Source organism: Podarcis vaucheri (genome assembly GCF_965113315.1).
Source record: "Podarcis vaucheri genome assembly, chromosome: 3".
Classification (NCBI taxonomy): Eukaryota; Metazoa; Chordata; class Lepidosauria; order Squamata; family Lacertidae; genus Podarcis; species Podarcis vaucheri.
The window spans coordinates 24,781,343-24,805,083 of NC_138761.1; the positions used below are offsets into that span (position 1 = coordinate 24,781,343).

At 42.0% G+C, this 23,741-nt stretch overlaps 1 protein-coding gene across 5 annotated transcripts in view; it reads right to left on the bottom strand.

The window, feature by feature from the left end:
• Nucleotides 1–23,741, bottom strand: part of MTA3 (metastasis associated 1 family member 3) — a 124,652-nt gene that overhangs the window by 77,413 nt on the left and 23,498 nt on the right. For all 5 annotated transcript variants that reach the window (XM_082217554.1, XM_082217555.1, XM_082217556.1 and 2 more), the window contains exons 4-7: nt 18,388–18,514; nt 7,408–7,471; nt 6,110–6,227; nt 31–133 (exon numbers count right to left, since the gene is read on the bottom strand). In XM_082217554.1, coding sequence (XP_082073680.1) covers nt 31–133; nt 6,110–6,227; nt 7,408–7,471; nt 18,388–18,514 — 412 coding nt within the window. The remainder of the gene's footprint in view (nt 1–30; nt 134–6,109; nt 6,228–7,407; nt 7,472–18,387; nt 18,515–23,741) is intronic.

Consider the following 23,741-nt stretch of genomic DNA (forward strand, 5'->3'; position numbering starts at 1 on the left):
AGGGGGAGAGAATGAAGGTGTTAATCTTACCGGGCTACTACTAAAAACTGGTCGATCTGATGGTCAGTGAGATGGCTGTCTGGATCCCATACTTTTACTTCAAGCTTTGCCTGCTCCCGGTCATCTGTTTCTCCTGGCAAAAAAAAAAAAAAAAGTAGCGCATATAAAAATAATTTTTCTTTCTACCTGTCTTGTATCATGCTTAAATTGAACATGTATCCAACAGTTATACACAATGGTCAGTTCAGCACAGTTCAAATGCCGCACTGAATTTTGCAATGCGGTAAGAAATTAAAAAATAGCCAACATACGTATGGAAATCAGCTGCTGAATATCAAAGAGCTTCTCGTGTTAAAAGAATTGCATAATATGTTTTATAAATGCATATAAAATATCAAGGTGGTGTACAACAATATGTACAACAAAACATACAAAACCATAAAAACAATGCAAAGTAATCATTAAAAATGATCATGTGAAGGACTGGGGTGGTGTGGGTATACCCGGAGACATTGGGGCATGGCCAAGACACACTCCCAGTCTCTCTACAAACCGTTGCCTTCACATATCCAGACAGAACGCCAAAAAAGGGCTATAGTTTGCCTCTGGATCAAAAAAAATTAAATATGCAGTTTGAAATGATTTTCCAGTTCTAATTTGGAAGCCAGTTATGCTTTGCAGTAAGCACAGTTTACCCCACTCAAGATATCTTATTGTAAGCTAGCAAATGATGGAGGAAAGTGGCTTACAGGAAGGAAGGAAGGCTTGCAAACCTGAAGCTGGTCCTAGCAGCAAAACCACAATGGTGGTGACATTTGAGCAGCATCTACGATGCCACCGTCAAGTCTGTGACCATGCAGCTACAATCAATTTGTTTGTGTTTCAGCACCAGTCAGAACAGTCCTTAAAAATACACTTCTCAGATAGACTCCAACTTAATTGCTTACAGATGCCTGCTTCATAATCACTGACTCAACACACAAATTGCTTTCAGCAGACTCTTAAATACCTTTCCCTAAATGCATTGTCATCTGCCCTTCGAACAAAAAGCAATTAGCCCCTTTATTTGTGCAGTTCATGAATCCATATCTTCATCTCTGTAGCTAGATTGTGGCTAGACTGCCCGTCTCCCCTCTTTATTTCCACTAATTTCTTTTGCAGTTAAAAACCACGAAGCATCATTAATTGTCCATGTCTCCCAATTCTGCAGCTAGAAATGGGACATGATATGCAAGGTCTCATACTCTAACCTTCACTTATCCAAGCTGAACTGATGAATAATTCAGAGTTTCTAACTTTGCCTTAAAATGAGCCTTTTCCGACATAACAGTATTTCATAATAACTTTCAAGGTAAATCACACCATCTTTCCTAAGCATGTCTGCATGTGTTCAGATTTCCATCTTGTGGAAGGTGTTAAGCCACCTCAATTTCTGAGCAGTGTGAGATTCCAGGAATTCCAGGTGCCAGATCCCGGCCAATTATACATCAGTCTATAATAGCTGCCTTCCAGATCACATGCTGCCACAGGGTTGGACCAATCTTAATACCCACACTCCCCCATTGTGGGGCCCTTCTTCTCTGAGTAGGTCTTGCATGTTGGACCAAAGAACAGTGATGTTTGATCTTGTATCCAACATCCCTATTCTTTTCACACCACCCACCTCACAACTAATTGTCAGGCTGCTATTATTATAGTTCAGCTGCACAGATTTGGGCACATACTCATAACAATATAAAACACAGAAACACAGAAACACATTGCACACTGCAATAAGTAAAATAAATCAAGAATGGGCTTTGGGACCATTATGTAGTCGTCATACTAACACCTTCTGGGGAAAGAAAATTATGGGTTGCCTTCAATGAAGTCCTATTCAGAGCAGAACAATTTAAATTAGTAAACTAAGTTAGCCATGCCCATTAACTTCAGTGGGTCTCCTCTGCGTAGCACTAGCACTGAATACCACCCCATATTTTGGAAGTGTTAAGAAATGCATATGTTTTAACATTTTTGTGGATTTTGTATACAATACATACAAACAGGGTTTTCCCCTCCCATATTATATTCAGTTATATAATCTGAACAATAGATTGAAGTGTGCCAAAAGAGAGAGAGAGCCCTTGATATATACCTCACTATGGGAATGCTTATTATCCAAAATCTCAGTTATCCAAACATAAATAATTATACCCAAACCTCACTACACGAATGACTGATTCAGATATCTGAGCAGTTCTCTGCATTTTTCTGGTTGGCAGCAACCATTTCAGGCAGAAACCATGGCAGGAGGGAACTAAAGAACTATTTCCAGGGAACGTATTATGTTCAGATAGCAGGACCTGTGTGTATTTTAAACCACAGGTGGAAGGGCTGTCATATATACTTGAGACATTCCTTCTTCATGAAGCAAGAAGAAATGTAGGCTGAAATCCTTCACCCTGACACACTAACTTTCCATGCTCAAGGATTTATTGACTTTTTAAATGTGAAAGTCTTGGTTTCCGGGATGACAGCAACATCGCCCTGCACATTTGAAATGTGTCTAAAAGTATAAACTTGCATCTCCCAATGATCCAGGACTATGATACATCGACTAATGTGTTTTCTATATATAGTCAAGAAAAGAGAAGAAGCAAAGGCGGGAGGGAGCAGAGTGACGCAGCCACAAGTGGAGAAACAGAGCAGAAGTGAGCGTTGCATCTGTTATTTGTCAGGAATCCTATGTGTTCCTGCGCACGTGTGCTTGGGAGTTATCCACACCGAACTCGGTTAGACTTACTTCTAAGTAAGCATGCACAGGACGTCTTAAGAGGGTGGAGTGTGGCAATGGATGAAAAAAGCATGGAGGAACTTAGTGAAGACTAGAGCAGGAAGGTATGGATCACAGAGATGCAACAGTCTCTGGTAGGGCTGGCTGATATATCAATATATCAACTAAAACCAGCTTGAGGTCCATGTTGTGATATCAGCAATATATCACAAATCATGATGTGTGTGTGTGTGTGTGTGCGCGCGCGCGCACAATGGCACCATCCTAAGATGTCAGAACTGAGTTCCTGTGAGTTCCCCTTGAAAAAAGCTTTGTGGTGATATAACGGAATAACATGATGTTTAGCTGGTAATCTATCGAAATGTTGAAACCCAGGTATCACACAGCCCTAGTCTCTGGTCCCAATTAGTCAGGACAGCAAAAACCTCTTCATTAGACCAGAAGTTTCCACTTATCGTGAGGAACAGCAGTCTTCCTTAATTCACAATCTTGCAAATGTAACAGCTCATGCACATTTTTAATAGCCTCCCTGCATACATAAACTCTCACAATGCAATCTTATTCCTGTCTACTCAGAACTAAGTCCTGTTAATTTCAACAGAACTTTCCTCCATATTAAAAAGGGTGTTTTGTTTTGTTTTTAATTTAAAGGAGACTATCTTTTTGTTTGCTTGCACTCCCTCCCTCCCTTTGATGAAAAAGGAGCGATTGGTGGGATGAGGGCCCCTTCTGCAGGGGAGGGGGTGGAGGGGAGAAGATTTAGCTGGCTGACCTATGCTGAAATGGGAGGTCGGGTACTTTCCCAGGAAAGTAGAAGTTTAGTTGGACTCAGTGGGGCTTATGCACGCACAGATTCCACAGACCTCTGAGTGGGAAAGCAGATGCAACTTGACAAGTAAATCACTTAAACTACTCATAAATTAGTTGAAAATATATTAAATATAATATATGGAAGTTTATTTAATACAGTGGTACCTCGGGTTAAGAACTTAATTCGTTCTGGAGGTCTGTTCTTAACCTGAAACTGTTCTTAACCCGAAGCACCACTTTAGCTAATGGGGTCTCCTGCTACCGCCATGCCGCCGCTGCACGATTTCTATTCTCATACTGAAGCAAAGTTCTTAACCCGAGGTACTATTTCTGGGTTAGCGGAGTTTGTAACCTGAAGCGTATGTAACCTGAAGCGTATGTGACCCGAGGTACCACTGTACTTTATTACATCTACCACTTCCTTATATTTTAAGGCCCTCCACCATTGCAGGGAGGTACGGTGGGATCCTCTGCTGCTTTTTGGGGGGGGCACAGCAAGGCCCTCCCCCACCGCAGATATATGTTGTGATATTTAGCTGGTTATATATTGTGATGTTGAAAACCAGATTATCGCCCAGCCCTGCTCCCAGGTAGGCAGATTTAGGATTGCAGACTGCCTGGCTTAAAAGCAAACTACAGTGGTGCCCCGCAAGACGAATGCCTCGCAAGACGGAAAACCCGCTAGACGAAAGGGTTTTCCGTTTTTGAGCTGCTTCACAAGACGAATTTCCCTATGGGCTTGCTTCGCAAGACGAAAACGTCTTGAGAGTGTTCCGATTTTTTTTTTCGCTTTTCCCCCCTTTTTCTAAGCCGCTAATAGCCTTTTAGACGCTAAGCCGCTAAGCCTTTAATAGCCGCTAATCCGCTAATAGCGCTAATCTGCTAAGCTGCTAATAGGGTTGCTTCGCAAGACGAAAAAACCGCTAGACGAAGAGACCCTGGGAACGGATTATTTTCGTCTTGCGAGGCACCACTGTACAGTATTAATGTTGGCATAACTTCTCTTCTTGGTCACTGAAAAGTATTCTTATGTGCCACTGATTTACAAGCTTGTATGGAGCAATGGGCTGTACCCAACATGACTCTTACTCAGAGAAGACCCACTAAAAAAAAATGGGTAGAATATATTGCTCATGGCCATTGACTTCAACGGGTCTACTTGAGCATATTGCCAACAACATGTGCCCTAGGCCACCTCTCTCATAAGAAAAACAGTACATTCGTTCTTCAAATATATGTTAAAAGAAGAAATGAAAGGGTCTTGTGCCATAAATCGCAGAGGATGTTACTATGTAATAAAGGTCTTATTGAATTTATTTAAAAGTCAATTACATCTGAGAGATAAGCAAGCCGTTGTTTTCACCATGTCTCGTGACCAGGAACTGTTTTATAGCAAGAACCCCATCAAATGGACTAGGTGCTATAAATAAAACATTTTTCCCTTTGATGCTTAAGGTTATTTATAAAGAGCAGGTCAGTTACACAGTTTGCAAAAACCTTTTAAAAAAGACATGGAAGTCTTGTTTGTTCATAAAGCTGTCACATTACTTCTTGATACACTGACATGCATTCCACAGAAGTTGTGTCAATTCACACTGATTTCATTTCTCCTGGGTGAAGGCAATTCTGAATGGAGACCTAACAGCAGCTACTAAGTCAAGGTAGGGAAACTCCTCAGTTGGTGAATTACACTGTAGTCGTCACTACAATCCATGGAAAGTGCACTCACATGTTTCCAATGGTAGCTGTAGTTTGGGATGAAGGGGTGCAAAAGCAAGGGTGTGAATGAGCCAGGCTCCTATAGCCACATCCCCACTTCCCCAAGACTGCCACTTCCAGACAAGATTCACACCTAGGATCTGCCTGCTACTGGCTGTATTTTGAAGATTAAATCGCAACAACAGGAAACAGCTTATTTGACATATGTTTGTTATGGCCACTTTTTATAATTCATAACGACCACACAGACTGAAATGCCGTCATCATCATCATATTCTGACAAATAGGGAATGGCTGTCTCCATCTTTCCTAATGAGGCACCCAACATCCACAACCCTTCATCCAAGCCACTGCCACCATTTTGTGACAGCAAGGGATAGAGGTAATTCTACTTCTCCTGGATTGGCCTCAACATTCATGGGCATGGACCAAGTTTGGACGACTGAATCTCAGCTTAATAAGGAACATATGAATGGGTCTTTTGGTTGTGCATGCAGCCTCGGGACTCCTCCCCTTGTGTGACCAAGTAAACAAACCAGGAAGTCTTCCATTAATTCAGGTGTCTTGAAGACTTTGTAATGTTAGCAGGCCTGTGCAATTCTCTGCATTTCTTCTTGAGTAGCCAGCCATTTTAATTATTGGTTCTGTTTTAATGGCTTTCATTGCTTCTTAACTTGCTGAAGTTTTGCAAGAAAACGGTATATATCTACTTTTATAAATAATAATAAAAATAGCCTGCACATTCAAAGCTGCATCAAAGCACATCAGACTTAAAAAGAAACAAGTCAAAACTATAATGTGTTTTACCTTCTGCGAGCATATCTGGAACATCTGCTTGATATCTGGGACCTACTCTGATTTCTCCTTTGTCTGCTAGAAGTGTTTTCAACGATGGATCATATACCAGTGAATAGAAGAAAGTATCCTAAAAAAAAAGACATGTATTTTCCAAAGTACTATTAGTTCATGATAAATAAAACAACAGTACATATTTCTGCATTTTAACACACATGCACCAAAAAAATGCTTGGACAGATCAGCCCATTTATGTTCCCTGGCAAGTTTTGCATAGGTCAGTTACATCCTATTTTTGGAAGATCCTTTTTTAAAAAATGCATTTATATTTTGGGCACTTTCCCCTAAAGTAAGCATTTATTCCCCTAAAATACACATTTCATATACTTTTCAATGCATTTTTACCATGGAACATTCATTATAATGTACCTAAACACACACAATTCAATGTAAATTTAAAGAATGGGGTAATCCAAATGCTGACAGCATTCCAATCTGTGAATAAATCCTGGGCAGATCAGGCTGGTTGCTATGAAATGTGGATGGAACAAATTTCTCTTTTTTAATTATTTTATTTATATATTTTTAATAAATAAAAAATTCAACATTTCAAATTTAGCAATCAATCATTCCACCTACGACTTCCCCTCCCTCTCTCCCTCCATAACTCCCCCATAAAATTTCAATTTATGCTGCATATTACAATTACTCTATACCTTCAACTTATCACAAAAGAAAGTTCACCCTTCCTGCTGTCCTTAATCAACTCCTGTTTGAGTTTTAACATATTTACACTGAGTTTTTAAGTATTCTGCAAACATTTTCCCATCTTCTTATCTCTAATTTTACACGTCAATTCTACATAGTCTATCAATTTCAGCTGTCATTCTTCTTTGTGTTTAATATTCGTGCTGCCGTTGTTACGTAAAAAAATATATGTATCTGTTTGTGGATGGATCAAATTTTCCTTCCCTCCCAAATCCTGAGTTAATCATATTAAAATTTAATCCTATATCACTGCGAAAATAATTAGGCAGGCAGAAAGAGACAGCCCATTTTCATTTGCAAAATTCTGGCTGAAAGTCAAAATGAACTGTTTCAGTATTGTTACAATAAAGCATCAATAATTCAAGAAACTAAACATTCCAAACAATAAACACAGACACAAATCATTTTCAACTTTAGCTATTCATATTATGCTACTTAGCAAAAGGATTATTTGGTTTTCCTAACAATCCGCAGGAAAAATCACAATACTAAAGGAAACCACATATAAAAAGGATGCTGAGTTATGAAAAATGTAGCATTACCTCTTTAATGAGATACGACAATACAGACTCTGTCTCATTCAGAAGTGCAACACTGCATTTCCCCCTATATAAACACACACAAAAATCAACAACATATTAATGATTTATAATGCCATTTTTTTCAAGCAGTAAATGACAACAGATTAGTCAACCAAGTTCAAAATTTACAAATTTCAGTTAAATCAATGATTTTTAAACAGGAAATGGCCATGAATGCACCATGAGTAAACAGGATTCAGGAAAGGGTATACATGTGAAGAAAGTAAGGAAGTTCAGTATCATCGCAAATACAAATGCACTAAACACATTAATTATTTCTGCATAAAACTCAACGTAGATTAAACATTTAAGGAAAAGGACAGAGGCCTTTAAAACGGTACCATCTTCATTTGAGGTGCACCCCACTTAAATGAATGTTTTCAAAACTGGCTGTAGTGAAGTTTATTCAAAACTAAGGTTATCTTAATAGCGTTCAAATAACAGGCTCATGTAAAGCCCCCTTGGGATCCTGGCTGCATAGCTCTCTATGCCATATGTAGCCTCACTGCCTGAAAGATTACAAAAGTGGGGGGACATAATAAGAGCCTACTGGATCAGGCCAATAGTCCATTTAGTTCAGCATCCTGTCTTCACAGTGGCTGATCAGATGCCTGAGGGAAGCCTGCAAGCTAGACAACAGCATTCTGAATAGGAAGCTGCCTTCTACTGAGTGAGCTCTTCATTCCACCTTCCTCAGTATTGTCCATGCTAAGTAGCAATAGCTCTCCATGGTTTAAGGCAGGAGGTCTCTCCCAGCCATACTGGGCATTGCACCTGGGACGTTCTTCTGCATGGAAAGCAGACCCTGTACCACTGAGATCCATCCCTTTCGACCCCCAGGAGGAGATCAGAAAGCTTTGCTGGAAAGGATGAGGATAACAGTTTTCCATCCAACAGAGTAGAAACAAAATGTGGGTTGTCTCCAAGGGCAGTAGGCCATTGAACACCCCAGATAATGTGTGTTTCTCTGGGCCATGGAGCAAAGGCAACGTAGCCTCTATTCATTTCTGAACTGAGGCCTGGGAGCCCAGCCCCTTGAGCTGAACATCACCGAGACACAAACCATTTTAATTGAATAAAGACCGCAGATTGGCCAGAAAATGGCCCAGATAGTTACAGAGCTTCTGGGAAAGGGAAACAAGCCTCCACAGAAATTTCCATCCATTAAATGTGCACATATTTGGAATCCATTCTTACAAATACAGTGGTACCTTGGTAGTCGAACGGCTTGGCTCCTGAACACCGCAAACATGGAAGTGTTTCAGTTTGCGAACGTTTTTCAGAAGCCGAACATCAGGTGCAGCTTCCGATTGAGTGCAGGAAGCTCCTGCAGTCAATCAAAAGCTGCGCCTTGGTTTTTGAACCATTTCAGGAGTCAAACAGACTCCCAGAACAGATTAAATTAGAGAACTAGGGTACCACTGTACTGTACAGTGGATGCTCGAGTTGCGAATGTGATCCATGCGGGGTGCACGTTTGCAACCCGCAGTGGTACGTCTGCACACACGTGGCTTGCAATTCGGTGCTTCTGCACATGTGCGGCCACCGAAACCCAGAAGTAACCCATTCCAGTATTTCCGGGTTTCAGCGGGTGCATAACCTGAAAAAATCCAACCTGAAGCGGCTGTAACCTGAGGTATGACTGTAATAGGTTAAGATCTGGTGAAGTACAATAACAGCTTTGTAATGTATACAGTTTGGGATTTTATTCCCCTCCCCCCTTTACTTTCCCTTCTACATGGGCGCTGTTTCTTTTTATATATCTCTTTTATTTACATCTCCTCATGTTTAGTGCACATATAATTATGTACTTTTTAAGTTTCAATAAAGATGTCTGCGGGGAAATGAGCACAAAACGCCGCCAGGTCTAGTGGATCATGGCTGAAGCATGTGTGTGCAGCAAGCAACTGTAAAGTGTTGCATGTAAGGAGCAAAAAAATATTAATTTCACATACATGCTCATGGGGTCTGAACTGGAGGTGGCAAGCCAGGGGTCATAGCAGATAGCCTGATGATGGTGTTAGCCCAATGTGTTGTGGTCATGAAAGAGGACAATTCTATGCTAGGGATCATTAGGAAAGGAATTGAAAACAAAACTCCCCAATATCATAATGCCATTACAGTGGTACCTCGGGTTACATACACTTCAGGTTACATATACTTCAGGTGACAGACTCCGTTAACTCAGAAATAGTACCTCGGGTTAAGAACTTTGCTTCAGGATGAGAACAGAAATCATGCTCCGGCCCCATTAGCTAAAGTGGTGCTTCAGGTTAAGAACTGTTTCAGGTTAAGAACGGACCTCTGGAACGAATTAAGTACTTAACCCAAGGTACCACTGTATACAAATCTATAATTTGGAGTACTGTGTACAATTCTGGTTGCCTCACCTCAAAAAGGATATTGTTGAGTTGGAAAGGGTTCAGAAAAGGGAAGCCAAAAATGATCGATGGGATGGAGGAACGTTCCTCTGCGAAGGAACGCTGCAGTGTTGGGGACTTGTTAGTTTGCAGAAAAAGCAAGTAAGAGGCATCATGACAGAAGTTTGCAAATGTATGCATGACGTGGATAGAGAAAAGTTTTTATCCCTCTCTCATGACCCAAAACTTGTGGACGGCCAATGAAACTGACTGTTAGAAGATTTGGGACAGATGAAAGAAAGCACTTCTTCACACAAAGCAGAGTCACAAGTATGGAACTTGCTCCCTGCAGGAGGCAGTTATGGCCACCAACTTGGATGGCATTAAGAGAGGATTGCACAATTTCAAGGAGGAGAAAGCTACCAACCATGATGGTTATGCTCTCTACCTCCACAGTTGGAGGCAAGCAAGGCTTCCAAATGCCAGCTGCTGGAAACTACAGGAGGAAAGAGAGATCTCGTGCTCATGTTCTGCTTGCTGGTTTCCCACAGACATCTGGTAGGCCACTGTGAGAACAGGACGCTAGACCAGATGGGCCATTGGTCTGATCCAACAGGCTAAATGTGGAAAACAGCTTCTTGGGAGTATGGCTCACAGCACTTGAAAGAGGAGAAGTCAAAAGAAGAGCTCTCAAATGGACTTACAAAACTACAGCGCTGAGATTTTTAGATTTCCTGTCTCTCTGCTTACATCATTATCATTCCAAATAAGTGACTCCCTACTAGTTTTTCAGGCTTGTTGCTGACCAGATGTTGTCGTCTGGCCTACGAGATTTTTAGAATGTCTTTATTATTATTCAAGGGAATAACATCTGCAGTGCTTAGCCGCTCCAAAAATTCTTTCAGTGTCTTCTTTTGATTCAGTTATTGTTACTGTTATGAAACTTCACTAGCAATCTAAAAGTGAATGCCCATTTGTAAGTGGATTTTGTTCAACAAAACACTGCTGTTTCAGATCTAATTTGAATGTCAAGTGATGCATTGATAATCTATTTAAAATATAAATCCAGGGTTGTACTCTTACTCTTGGAAAATTTCAATAAGACTATATTCAAATGATTAAAGGTGGCTAGGAAGAGGAGATCGCCTATTGCGAACATTAAATAAATCTATTAAAAACACTGGAATATTGACAAATTTCTCCCATTCATCAGGTGTCTTGAAAATTAGTTAGAAGACATCAGAAATAATGTTCACTGGAGATGTACAGCAAAATATATACCACTCAATTATTATTTTCAGAATAACTTTTATTTATTTATATCACACCATTTTTTTCCAAGGCAGCTCACAACAGATTTATAAAGCAAATGCAAGATTACAAAGTTCATACTGTAGAAAAGGGCATCACACAACTATGGGGGGGTCACCATTGAAAAGGCCCTGGAAGTATTAATATTAGCAACAACTTTAAACAAGCAAACAAAACCCTGTTGTACAAGCTTGGGTAGCTACCTTTTTTGACCCGAGGGCTTCATTCACCCTTCACTATCTCCCAGGTGCCACGTGCCAATAGTGGGTGTGACCAAAACAGGATAAGTCTCACCATACTCTCTCATATGCACACACACACACACACACACACACACAGAGAGAGAGAGAGAGAGAGAGAGAGAGAGATTCTCCTCCTCAACTGATCTGACCCATGTAATTATTATTTATTATTTATTTATTAAATTTGTATAGCGCCCTATACCTATAGATATCAGGGCAGTTCACAACATAAAATTGCAATATAAGAACCACAAAACACATGATAAAAATAAGAACAGAAACAAGCCAAGAATCCCTCCCCCCTCCCTTCCACAACGTATTTTAAAGATCATCGGATGTCCATCAGCCAAAGGCCTGGTTAAATAGGAACATTTTCGTCCGGCACCAACTGAACCTCCCTGGGGAGAGCATTCCATAAATGCGGCACAAATTAGTTGCTGCCATTGCTCTGCTCATAAAACAAATTAATCTGCTGACTGGGGAATGAGATGGTTTGTGTACCCATCAGGGTGCTGTACTTCGTACTTTAAACAAACAAACAAACAAACAAACAAACAATGCCACTGCTGGCCAACTTGGTTGGGTCTTGGGGTGGGGACAGAAAAACCAGCTGGGCCGTTTGGGGCTTTAAATGCTCATATTAAATTAAATTATTTAGGAATTACAACAGGGCTGCCATACGTCTGGTATTTTCCGGACATAGCCGGGATTCATCGGGACGCAAATGGCGTCCAGGCGTATGGCAGCCCATATTGGAAGTGTGGGGGGGGGGGGGTTGGCGATTTCCCCCTAAATATAAAAAAGGTAAAAACTTCACTATAGTAATTTCAGATACTGTTTGGGAGGACAAATCACAAGTGCAGGTTCACACCGGCACCAGGACCAGGGGAGGAGTGAAGCAGCCACTGTACCCACATGCTGCACTGTACCCATATGTGAACAAGGCATTTGCCCATTGCCTATCTAAGATTAATCTCCATATTATCACATTTTCTTTTCCTCTGCTCTTTTTGGCTTGGGACACAGACAGATCTTAGTACCTGCTAGATTTTGTATTCCTGAACCCGCACCCCCCACAAAATGTAGGGGCAACCATGGTTTTACTTTGTGACCTGAAATCTATTTTGCATCCCGCAAAAGAAAAAGAATAAGAATTCTGGAGAATTCTCAAAAACTGGCTCGTTACCTTGTGACATTTACCGTATTTTTCAGTGTATAAGACATGGGTTTTCCCCTAAAAAATAATGTCCAAATTTTGGGGGGCGTCTTATACACGGAGGGGCATCTCCCCCCATTTTCTTAAACCAAGTCCCCAAAAATAGGGATTGTCTTAAACATTGGGGCAACTTACAGACAGAAAAATACTGTACTTAATCCTAATAAAGGCATTGGTCTGCTGTGGTATTTTTTTAACAATTAAAAGGAGCTTTCAAAGCATCACATACCAGTTTCAAAGTCAGAAAAATCTCCACAGCACAGGTAATATTGTGCTTACCTATGAAGCCTCCAGAAATGAATTACTGCGGGGGGTATGGTTGTTTTAAATAAACCACTTCCATCTGAAATCTGTGTTTTAGTTAGTTTAGTTATTGGCCTAGGTACATGTGTTCTGTGCCTAAAAGCAAGCAGCAACTAAGACAAAAATAATCACAAGAGTCCCCTGTGGTCTTAAAAATCAATAATATTGAGCCAAGGGGGCGGGGAGTAGAGCATTTGTTATTCTGTATGTGGGCTTGGCTGGTAAAATCTTAACCATCAAGGCTGCATTCTAACCTCCCCCACCGAATTGACTTAGAAGGATACTGTACTGATCATTAAGCTAATTGCTAGATCTCCATCTGATATTCTGTCTCACACAGTTGCAATTAAAAATATCACTGGTCACCAGGATTGATTTTTGTAAATGAAAACAATTAAATGGTCCGACTAGGATTATTGACGTTTCGCAATAAATGCATTTAACATTATTTAAGTTTAGCTCAATAAGGTTGTTAATTTGAAAACCTGTTTGCTTTTTAAAAACCAGTTCCATCCTCAAGATTACATAAAGGCTATTTGCTCGAGGCAGTTCCTGCAGCGCTTAACTTCCTTATTCTTCTTTTTCGTTAACACGACCACCTGAGAGATTCAAATCTTATTTTAAACCAGGATGTTTGAGGATAAATGGAACAGAAAAGCAAACATCCATTATACCAAGGGATATTGGCCTCAAAGTAATGGCAATAGAAACATTAGTCAAACAGAAGGCTGCACATGCAGAATGGTGCAAGTTAGTGGGCCATTTGAATCAAAGGAGAAGTACCTAGAACGCGTCTGACTTTCCTACGGAAAAATTAATGGGGCTTAGAAGCACTTCAGGAGTGTACTTTGCACTGGGCATTTTAGGCTGAGAAAGCAAGAGAACTTTGATGTTTTAAATCAATAATACTGCCTTAAAATGAAAGGGATTTCAACTTCCTTGTTAACGCCCTGGATTTAAAAAAGAGGACAGATTAAAGAGATCAATCAAATACTAGACTAAGGAAAGCCAACTTCTGTACTCCCGGCGGTTGCTAAGGTTCTGGTTTCGAGAAAGCAAGGAGAGATAAAGAGGGTCACACCCAATGTGTGCTCCTGTTCCCAAACTCCAGAATTTATACTGCAACGATAAATAGCTGGAGATGACGGCCAGAGGTTGCCCACAACTTTCCCTACAGCTACCGAAGGTAATTGAACTGATTTATATAAACTTTTTTATTTTAACCTAACATTAGAAGAGGGACACGGGAGGCACTGTGGGTTAAACCACAGAGCCTAGGACTTGCCGATCAGAAGGTCTGCGGTTCGAATCCCCGCGACGGGGTGAGCTCTCATTGTCCGATCCCAGCTTCTGCCAACCTAACAGTTCGAAAGCACGTCAAAGTGCAAGTAGATAAATAGGTACCGCTCCGGGGGGGGGGAGGTAAATGGCGTTTCCATGTGCTGCTCTGGTTTCGCCAGAAGCGGCTTAGTCATGCTGGCCACATGACCCGGAAGCTGTCTGCGGACAAACGGCGGCTCCCTTGACCAATAAAGCGAGATGAGTGCCGCAACCCCAGAGTCGGTCACGACTGGACCTAATGGTCTGGGATCCCTTTACCTTTACCTTTTTAACATTAAAAGATGCATGCAAATGTAAGAAGAGTCCTGCTGGATCAGGCCAGTGCCCCATCCAGTTCGACATCCTGCTCTCACAGTGGCCAACTAGGCACTTATGGGAAGTTTCCAAGCAAAACCTGAGGTGTAACAACATTTTCTCCGCTTCTGACTCCCAGGAACTCATATTTGGAGACATTCTCCCTCTGGTAGCGGCAGCAGAACACAGCCACTGAGGGCCTCATCTTCCATGGATGCTGAATCCTCTGGTGACCATCGCTACACCTTGTGACAGTGAGTTCCACAGTTTAACTCTGTGCTGCGTGAAGAAGTACTTCATTTTTTTCTGTTCTGAAACGTCCAACATTCAGCTTCACTAGGTGGTTTTGGGTTCTAGTATCCCCATCCCACCCCTTTCTCCACACCACGCATAAACTTATAGACTTCTACTTTGTCCCACCTCCTTACTTTACTTCTTTGTAAAAAATGTCCCAAATGTTGTGACATTTGTCACTGGGGAGCTGCTCCGTTCCCTGGGTGATTTCAGTTGCCCTTTTCTAAAAATTTCCAGCTCTACAATATTCTTTTTGAGGAAGCAAGCAGAATCATGCACAGTATTTCAAGTATGGCTTCATTACCGATTTCTATACTGATCTTATGACAATGGGCAGTTTTATTTTCAATTCCTTTCCTAATGATCCCTAACACAGAGAATTCGCCTTTTTCACAGCTGCCACACACTGGCTGAGCATCTTCATCTATCCAGCACAAGCACAGCATTACTCCCGGTTAGTCATCGCCACTGACTGGTCAGGCTCCCCAGGAGAATATACGTAATATTAGGATTTAGTTATTTATATGCCCCAATGTGCACCACTTGGTACTTGCTTAAAGTGAATCTGCTATTTTACTGCCCGCTCTCCTACTTTGGAGAGATCCTTTTAGAGCTCCTTGCAATCCGTTTTTGTTTTAGCTGCCTTGAACAATTTGGTACGATCAGCACATCTTGTTACCCCTAACTATAGATCCTTAATGAGCAACTTAAAAAGCACAGTTCCAGCAGTGATCCTTGCGGAAATCCACTTTCTGCATCCCTGTCCTCTTATTCTTACTCTCTTCTTCCTGCTCCTCAATCAGTTTCTGATCCATAGGAGGACCTTATTTCATGACTGGCAAGCTTACTCTCACTTGTATGTCTTTCCAAGTGGTACAGCATTTTCTCCCTGTAGTGTTTAACTGCAGCATGGCAAATCACTATAACGCATATTGTCTGAAAAATACATCCCGTGTCCTGGATGGACTGCAATTTATACCTTTCTCCAGAAGAATCTTGTGTGCTTTTACTTCTACATTATTGGAAATGAAACTTTACAAAACGCATAGAAATATATTTCAGTTATATATAAAATAATGCAAATATGTCATTTGTCCCCATGTAATTTTCCCAGTTAAAATCTATAGCTAATTCCCAGATCAGGGTGTGCTGTGTGTGTGTGTGTGTGTGTGTGTGTGTGTGAGAGAGAGAGAGAGAGAGAGAGAGAGAGAAAGAGAAAGATCTCAGATGGCCAAATGCAGGTGGAAAAGGGTTCTATTCTCCCTCCTTACTAGTTCCTCTGAACAAAATAGCACTTAGCCTGGTCTTTAAATTGCAGTGTACTCTGATTGCTTGCAAGCTCACGTAAGTACAAGCAACCTCTCCACAGCCATTTGCTACGACATATTCCGCCAGGCTAGGATGCAAAAAATATTGGCAGAACTTCCTCTTCCATACTGTGCAGACGATTCCTGTCTTGCAGGGGGCGTTGTACTAGATGACCCTCATGGTCCCTTCCAACTCTACAATTGGTTATTTTTAATTATTATTTAGAATATTCCTATCCCGCTCCTATCATAACCAATCCCAGGGTGGGGTACAATATAATTAAAACTCATGGAAAGTAAGCAATCACAGTAAGAAATCCACTTAATAATAGATAAGCCCCTGCAATAACTAACTAAAACTAATTACACTTCAAACGCAACAGATAGATAAATAAGATTTCCACTTGGCACCTTTCAGTATTTCCATCTTTCAGGATCTTTCATCTTTTTCTGATTAAAAGTTACAGCGCCCCTTTCCTATTTAATTGAATTCACACTGTCAGTTTAGCTCTCATGCGCTTCTGCTACAATAGGATTCACAGTTGGATCAGCTAGAATTACTGGTGGCAGATGCAACTGGCTCTCCCACTTAGGATGCTGAAACAGACAGTGAGAAAGTACAGTTATCCTCCTGGGGAAGAGTAGCCGGGGCCGAGCATGCTTTTAAAGTGGCAAAATACTCCACCCACTCACCCTTTACTTATTGCATTGGATTTTGGAATGGGAACTAATTTTTATTCTCAGTCTCAGGGAAGAAAAAAGAGAGAGGCTGCTATATTCCAAGCCCCAATCGAGTGGCAATGAAAACTAATGTTTTGTATTCCTATTAAATATATGTGTGTGTATCCTTAATAAATGACCACCTATTTGTTTATTTGTTTTCTTAGTAAAGTTTCATGAGCCCACACCAGTACTAAGAAGAATTCATAAAGACTTCACCTCATGTCCCATTCCAAACCACAAAAGAACTTTTACACACACACACACACACACACACACAAAATTAGCCTAGATTCAGGTAGGTAGCTCTGTTGGTCTGACACACTCGAAATATATAAAAAAATTGTCCAGTAGCACCTTAGTAAAGGTAAAGGGACCCCTGACCATTAGGTCCAGTCGTGACCGACTCTGGGGTTGCAGCGCTCATCTCGCTCAACTGGCCGAGGGAGCCGGCGTACAGCTTCCGGGTCATGTGGCCAGCATGGCTAAGCCACTTCTGGCGAACCAGAGCTGCACATGGAAACGCCGTTTACCTTCCCGCCAGAGCGGTACCTATTTATCTACTTGCACTTTGATGTGCTTTCAAACTGCTAGGTTGGCAGGAGCAGGGACCAAGCAACGGGAGCTCACCCAGTCGCGGGGATTCGAACCGCCGACCTTCTGATCGGCAAGTCCTAGGCTCTGTGGTTTAACCAACTAAGTTTGTTCTGGGTATAAGCGTTCGTGTGCATGCACACTTCTTCAGATACACAATTAGCCTAGATCACAATCTCTCAACACCCAATGGGCACAGCCATACCCAGAATGGATCTGTCTAACTAGAATTCCCTAATACCATGCCAGGAACTACAAGTAACAATTAATGCCTTTCTGCAAGCTTTCTTTCAATCAGCTTCTCCCCATGCCATAAGCCAAAGAGCCCCAAGCATCAATGATACAGAATTTTTAATTAGCCATTCAATGTCCCAATACTAGGCATAATTAAAAAAAATAAAAAATCTTGGGCATCCCATACAGCAGGACTTCCAACTTTGTTTTCCAAACACCACACCCCCCCGAGCCACATAAAAAGGTTGTTTTCAACATTCTGGAAGTCACAACAGTACAGAGGAGCTGCTGTTCAAAGGTATTGTGAAAAGCTCATGGGCACACAAACCCACAAAAATGGATAAAGCAGAATACGGCATCAAGCCCAAAGCCAACATTTTTATGCACTGTTCAGCAAAAAACAATACCTACCAGTCAATTAATATATTTTAAAATCGCTCGTCAGAATCCTCCATGCAATCATACTAATTTTTCTAGGAATGTTTTTGCTGAGCTATTGTGCTCAGCTACTGGCAAAAGTAAACACTGAATGCAACCCAAAATGCAATTCAACAATTGTATAGAGATGGAAAAGAAACGAGGGAAACAGCTGCTGAAAACCTGCTGGGCAGATGTAGTGATGGAGACAAGAGCCTTTCATTTCTGCCCACTGAGTTAGCAGCAGGAGCTATGGCTAGGAGGTAGAGTGTTCATGACTCTAATTGCTTTCCCCAGCAGCTTCTTACCTGATGTGTGTTGCAGGAAGAGACTCATATTGGCGAGACAGAAAGAGCTCTCTGTGTTTCAGTTGATGTTTCTGTTTATCAGTCAAATCTACTTCTTTGGGAATTTCACATTCTTCTTCAACTTCTTCTACACAAAGGAGGAAAAGGGAAGACTGGTGTTACCTTCAGTTACACACTTTCAGGCAGATTTTTCAACCCATACACCTTGCTCCTTTCATTTCTGCAGAACAACATGGAAACAACCAAATGTGCTCTGCATAGAAAGTAACTTTTCAGGGCTGGGGGGGGGGAGAGAGATAATCAATTTAAAGGCATGCCTTGCTTCTTGAAGACGGCAAAAGAAGGACCTCATCTATACCTCACTCTGAAAGATCAGTCTTCTATTAAAATCAGGTTTTCAGTATATTGATGTCCACAGATTTACTGCAAGTAGTTTTCAATACCTTGGTAGATATATATCATCTTTCTGGCAAGTTACTCAAGTTACTTGCATTAAAACATAACCGGCAATTGTCTTTGGCAGTGACCTTGATTATTATAAAAATAGCCTATCCTTTTCTATATATTTTCTGAATCTGTAACCATATACACTCAGTTTTAAATTTGCCACCATACTATGCATGAAATTTAAAACTCTAAGCATGTTCAGTTTTCCTATCTACAGCCTACCTGTGGTCCCTTAGGGCCTCTGTTCAAATATTGAATGGGGTGGTATTCAACTAAGTCCAACTCGGAGAAGATCAATTAAAATTAATAAATCTAATTAGTCGGGTCCATTAACTTCAATAGATATAATTTGAGTAGTACCTACATTGAATACCACCCTTGATTCCAAAAAATGATACTTTTGCCAAGATCCAGAGTATGATTTCAGTCTCATGATCTGCTTCTCCTACTTCCTCATCATGAAAAGAAGTTTATGAGCCAGTTTGTACAATCATTTCACAGCTGATTAAACTGAGATACTCACAAACCATTTGCTTGAGCAGAGAGCCCCTTTGCTCTACACACTTTGCGTGAGCCTCAGTTAAACCAAAGAACATCTAATTAATCATAGCCCAGGAACAAACCAGGATATTAAATGAATCTTCAAACTGATACACTTTGCCAAAGTTTAATGATTTGAATGTGACCAATGAATAAACAGAGAAATCCTGTAAAGAAGCAGCAACTAACCCTACAACCTTGTCATCCAAGTTGATTAACCTGCTTCAGGGCTGTGTCCCTTCAAGCTAAAGGTGAATGGTTTTTTTCTTAATACAAAAAAACCCTGCTGTACATAGAAAACTAATATGTTGGGGCAGAGAAGGGAACTTGTTGCTGGACTCCAATTCTCACCATCCCGGACTACTGGCCATGCTGGCTGAAGCTGATGGGAGATAATGTCTAACAACATCTAGAGGCACCGTGTTGGCTATCCTTAGAACAATGGCCCAGCAATGTGTCACCAACCTAGGGCCCACAAGTCGTTTGACCGGCCCACAAGCCGCCCCCGAATTGAGTTGCCCGCTTGCGCGCTGCACTAAACCGCATAGCATGGCGTGGGGACTCACTTCCGCAGTGCCGGGAATCGCGTCTACGCACGCACCGGAAATCACACAGGACCGATCCGGCACAGGCATGATATACCTTGCCAACCCCTGGCCTAAATGGATAATAGCTTCATATACATGAAGTAGAGAAAGAAAGTTTGTAACTGACAGGCAAGATTCAGAACTTTCACTCACACCATTAGAACTATATATGATGGGATTGATCAAAGTACCATCAGCAAAACTTAAATTATCACTTGTGTTATTCTGCAAGCGTTATTGGAAGAGTTCACATGTTTACAGTGGTACCTCGGGTTACATACGCTTCAGGTTACATACGTTTCAGGTTACAGACTCCGCTAACCCAGAAATATTACTTCAGGTTAAGAACTTTGCTTCAGGATGAGAACAGAAATCGTGCTCCAGCGGCGCAGCGGCAGCAGGAGGCCCCATTAGCTAAAGTGGTGCTTCAGGTTAAGAACAGTTTCAGGTTAAGAAGAGACCTCCAGAACGAATTAAGTACTTAACCTCCAGAACGAATTAAGTACTTAATTAAGTACTTAACCTGAGGTACCACTGTATTTGGTTTGTATATTTACAGCCTGCCCTTCAACAAATCAGATTCTACTATCAGAATACTCAACGCAGTCGTATTATAGAAAAACCAGCCGTCTCATATACCCAATGTTGCCTGGGAATTCCAACAAACCCAAAAAAATCAATGCAGGTTCATGCCGCCATCTTGATTCAAAATGGCATTCAGCTGTATCCAAACATAAGAACAAAACCTGCTCTTTGATCTCTGGAACCAACATGCAAAACCTGGTCACGGTATCTTAAGAAACAGGCAAGCGCAAAAAGAACTGACAAACCGCTTACTAAAATAAACAGCAGACACATGGCTCTACAAGAGCACTGATAAATTCCTGCACAAATGGGGGAGTAATTTTGGATTTAATTTAGATCCAAATTATTATTGTGTGTGTGTGTATGTGTATATGCGCGCGCACACACACACACACTCAAAAACCCACACTTTTGCCTCAAGTTTTTCATTCCTTGCAGTGACTTTTAAATGCACACTATCCTTTACTTTCTAGTGCTTCTAACTAACCATGCTTCCAATTCAGAAATACTACCTTACAAATTTATATAATTGCTAAAAACCGTTTCCCTAGCTCATTTACTGGCTTTTCAAGTGAACCCAAGCACACTTTTTCCCGAGATCACAAATTCCTTGGTTATTTTATATTTCACATTTAACAAGACGCCTAGATTTTCTTTTCATTAGTCTCCCCGCTCGTTTAATTAGACCGCCTATTAAACTCTAATGAAGAATGAAAGACTTGCTGCGCCCCTTTTGCTCAAACAAGGAACAAACATTAAATCCACCCACAGCGCCTGGGTGGCAGGGCACCTCCCGGCAGCGGGGAGGACTTTAAGAAAAGTCTCCGCCAAAGAATCTGCCTCACATTCATACCAGGAAAATGCAGCAGCATGTGATAAATATTTAATCGTTTTAGGAATCCCAAATCGGTGTGCTGTCATCAAGGAACAGAAAGCTGGAGCTATGAAAAAAAATGAAAGCAGCAAGATGGATATTCACCGGGAATTTAAATTCATGCTGCTGAGTGAATGAGTGCCACAGAAATCTGTCCGTGTGGAAGGCTAGAATTAGTTCTGACCACAGTTGTGCATCATGGCCTAGGACCCTCGTACCTACAGGACCGCCTCTCCCGGCATGCCCCACAGAGGACCTTAAGGTTCATAATTAGCAATGCCCTAGTGCAGTGTTTCCCAAACGTTTTTGGGCAACGGCACACCTGTTTACCGGGAAAAAATCTCGCGGCACACCACCATTAAAGCCCCGCCCCGTGACGTCAGCACGCAGCGTCACGCCGGGAGGGACGCACAAAAGTGAACGTTTTTTCCCTTCCCCTTGCCGGGGTGGGAGGAGGCAGCAGAGCGAGGGACTGAGGGACGGCGGCAGCTGAGGCGGCGGCGGCTGTTGTGGTGGTGGCGGCGATAGCGGGCGGAGGAGGAGCCGTCGCCGGGAGTTGCTGCTGTTGCTGCTGCTGCCCGGACATGCCGGCCTCCTCCTCCTCCGCTGTCTCGCGCTCCTCCCTTTTGCGCGCGCTGCCCCGCCGCTCGGCACCACCACCGCGGAGCCGCCCCCGGCTCGACGCGGATCCTCGCCGCCACCGCCTCTCGCCGCCCGACTCGCCTGCCTCCCTCCCACGGCACACCAGCCGGTGTCTCACGGCACACTAGTGTGCCGCGGAACACCGGTTGGGAAACACTGCCCTAGTGGTCCCGGGCCCTAAGGAGGTCAGATTAGCCTCAACCAGAGCCAGGGCCTTTTCAACACTGGCTATGGCCTGGTGGAACACTCTCTCTCATGAGACCAGGGCCCTGCAGGATCTGATTTCTTTCCACAGGGCCTGTAAAGACAGAGTTGTTCCGCCTGGCTTTGGGCCTGGAATTAACTAGATCCCCTCCCCCTCCCCCTCTTTCTTCTTTTTTCCTTTTTCCTTCTGTGACGGAACTCCTACTTGGGGACTTCCCTGGCTCTTTTCTGGCCCAGGACCAGTCTGGATAGTTAGCCTTGGTGAAGACTTGACATTTTCACCCAAAAAAAAAGTTTCTGCTGAAAAGAGGCTGCATTTTAATGTCATGTTTTAATCTTGTTTTTAAGTTGTATTTCAGTCAATTTGTTCCATATTTGGTGTTAGCCGCCCTGAGCCCGGTCTTGGCTGGGGAGGGCGGGGTATAAATAAATTTATCATATTATAAAGGAAATCAGTTATATTTTGAAGGGGGCAATTCTACCTGGCATTTTAAGGCGAGTCTCAGAATTGTTAGGGACCAGAGGCCATTCACACACATCCTCTTGATGTACATAGCTCCAAACTATCCTAGCTTATTCCATTGATAAACCTGTCATCCATGAACATGTCAACAACTTTTTAGAAGCCCGTTTATACATAAAAACCCCAAACAGGTGACTATATCTTCTTAAATTCTAAGCCAAAACATGCAAAAGTTTTTTGTTCACGATGAGTCCCTTTGCTTCACCATTTGTGTGAGCTGCAAGTAAATCAGATTGCTTATTACTAACCACTGTTTCCTGCAGGAATAGTCAGGGCATCTGCATCTCTTCGTATGAGTGCACCTTCAGGAGCAACAGCATAGAATCATAGGATTCACAGGGTTGGAAGGAATCCTGAGGATCATCTAAGTTCAACCCCCTTGCGATGCAGAAATCTCAATTAAAGCTTCCATGACAGGTGGCCATCCAACCTCTGCTTTAAAACCTCCAAGGAGAGTCCACCACCTCCCTAGGGAGTCTGTTCCACTGTCAAGTAGCTTTTACTGGGTCTCACCTACTCACTGCGACAAGGCGATGACCAGGTCAGGCCTATGTGGGCACACTGCAGATTCACTCTGCCCCTGCCCCAGTAAACAACAGAAATGCCACCATCAGAAGGTGTGGGATAGCACCGTCCTTTCACACCATTACCTGACTAGAACAAGCCAGTATTAAGACAACTTCAAATTACATCTTAATACCTTGTCTGGTTCCATCTCTGGTAACCATGGCTTCCCAGTTTGATCATAATGCGAAACTCTGGTTAATTAAGAGGCTTCCTGCTTTTGTAACTCACCATGAAACTCCAAGTCACAATCTTAACACCCTGGCAAACAGACAACAATTTTAATCAAGGATTTCTGCTTCGCTTTCTGATTTTAATCAACGGCTTGTGCTTGTTTGTTTTAATCAGATATATAGATCAAAGTTATTTAAAATCAAGCCACCTTGCT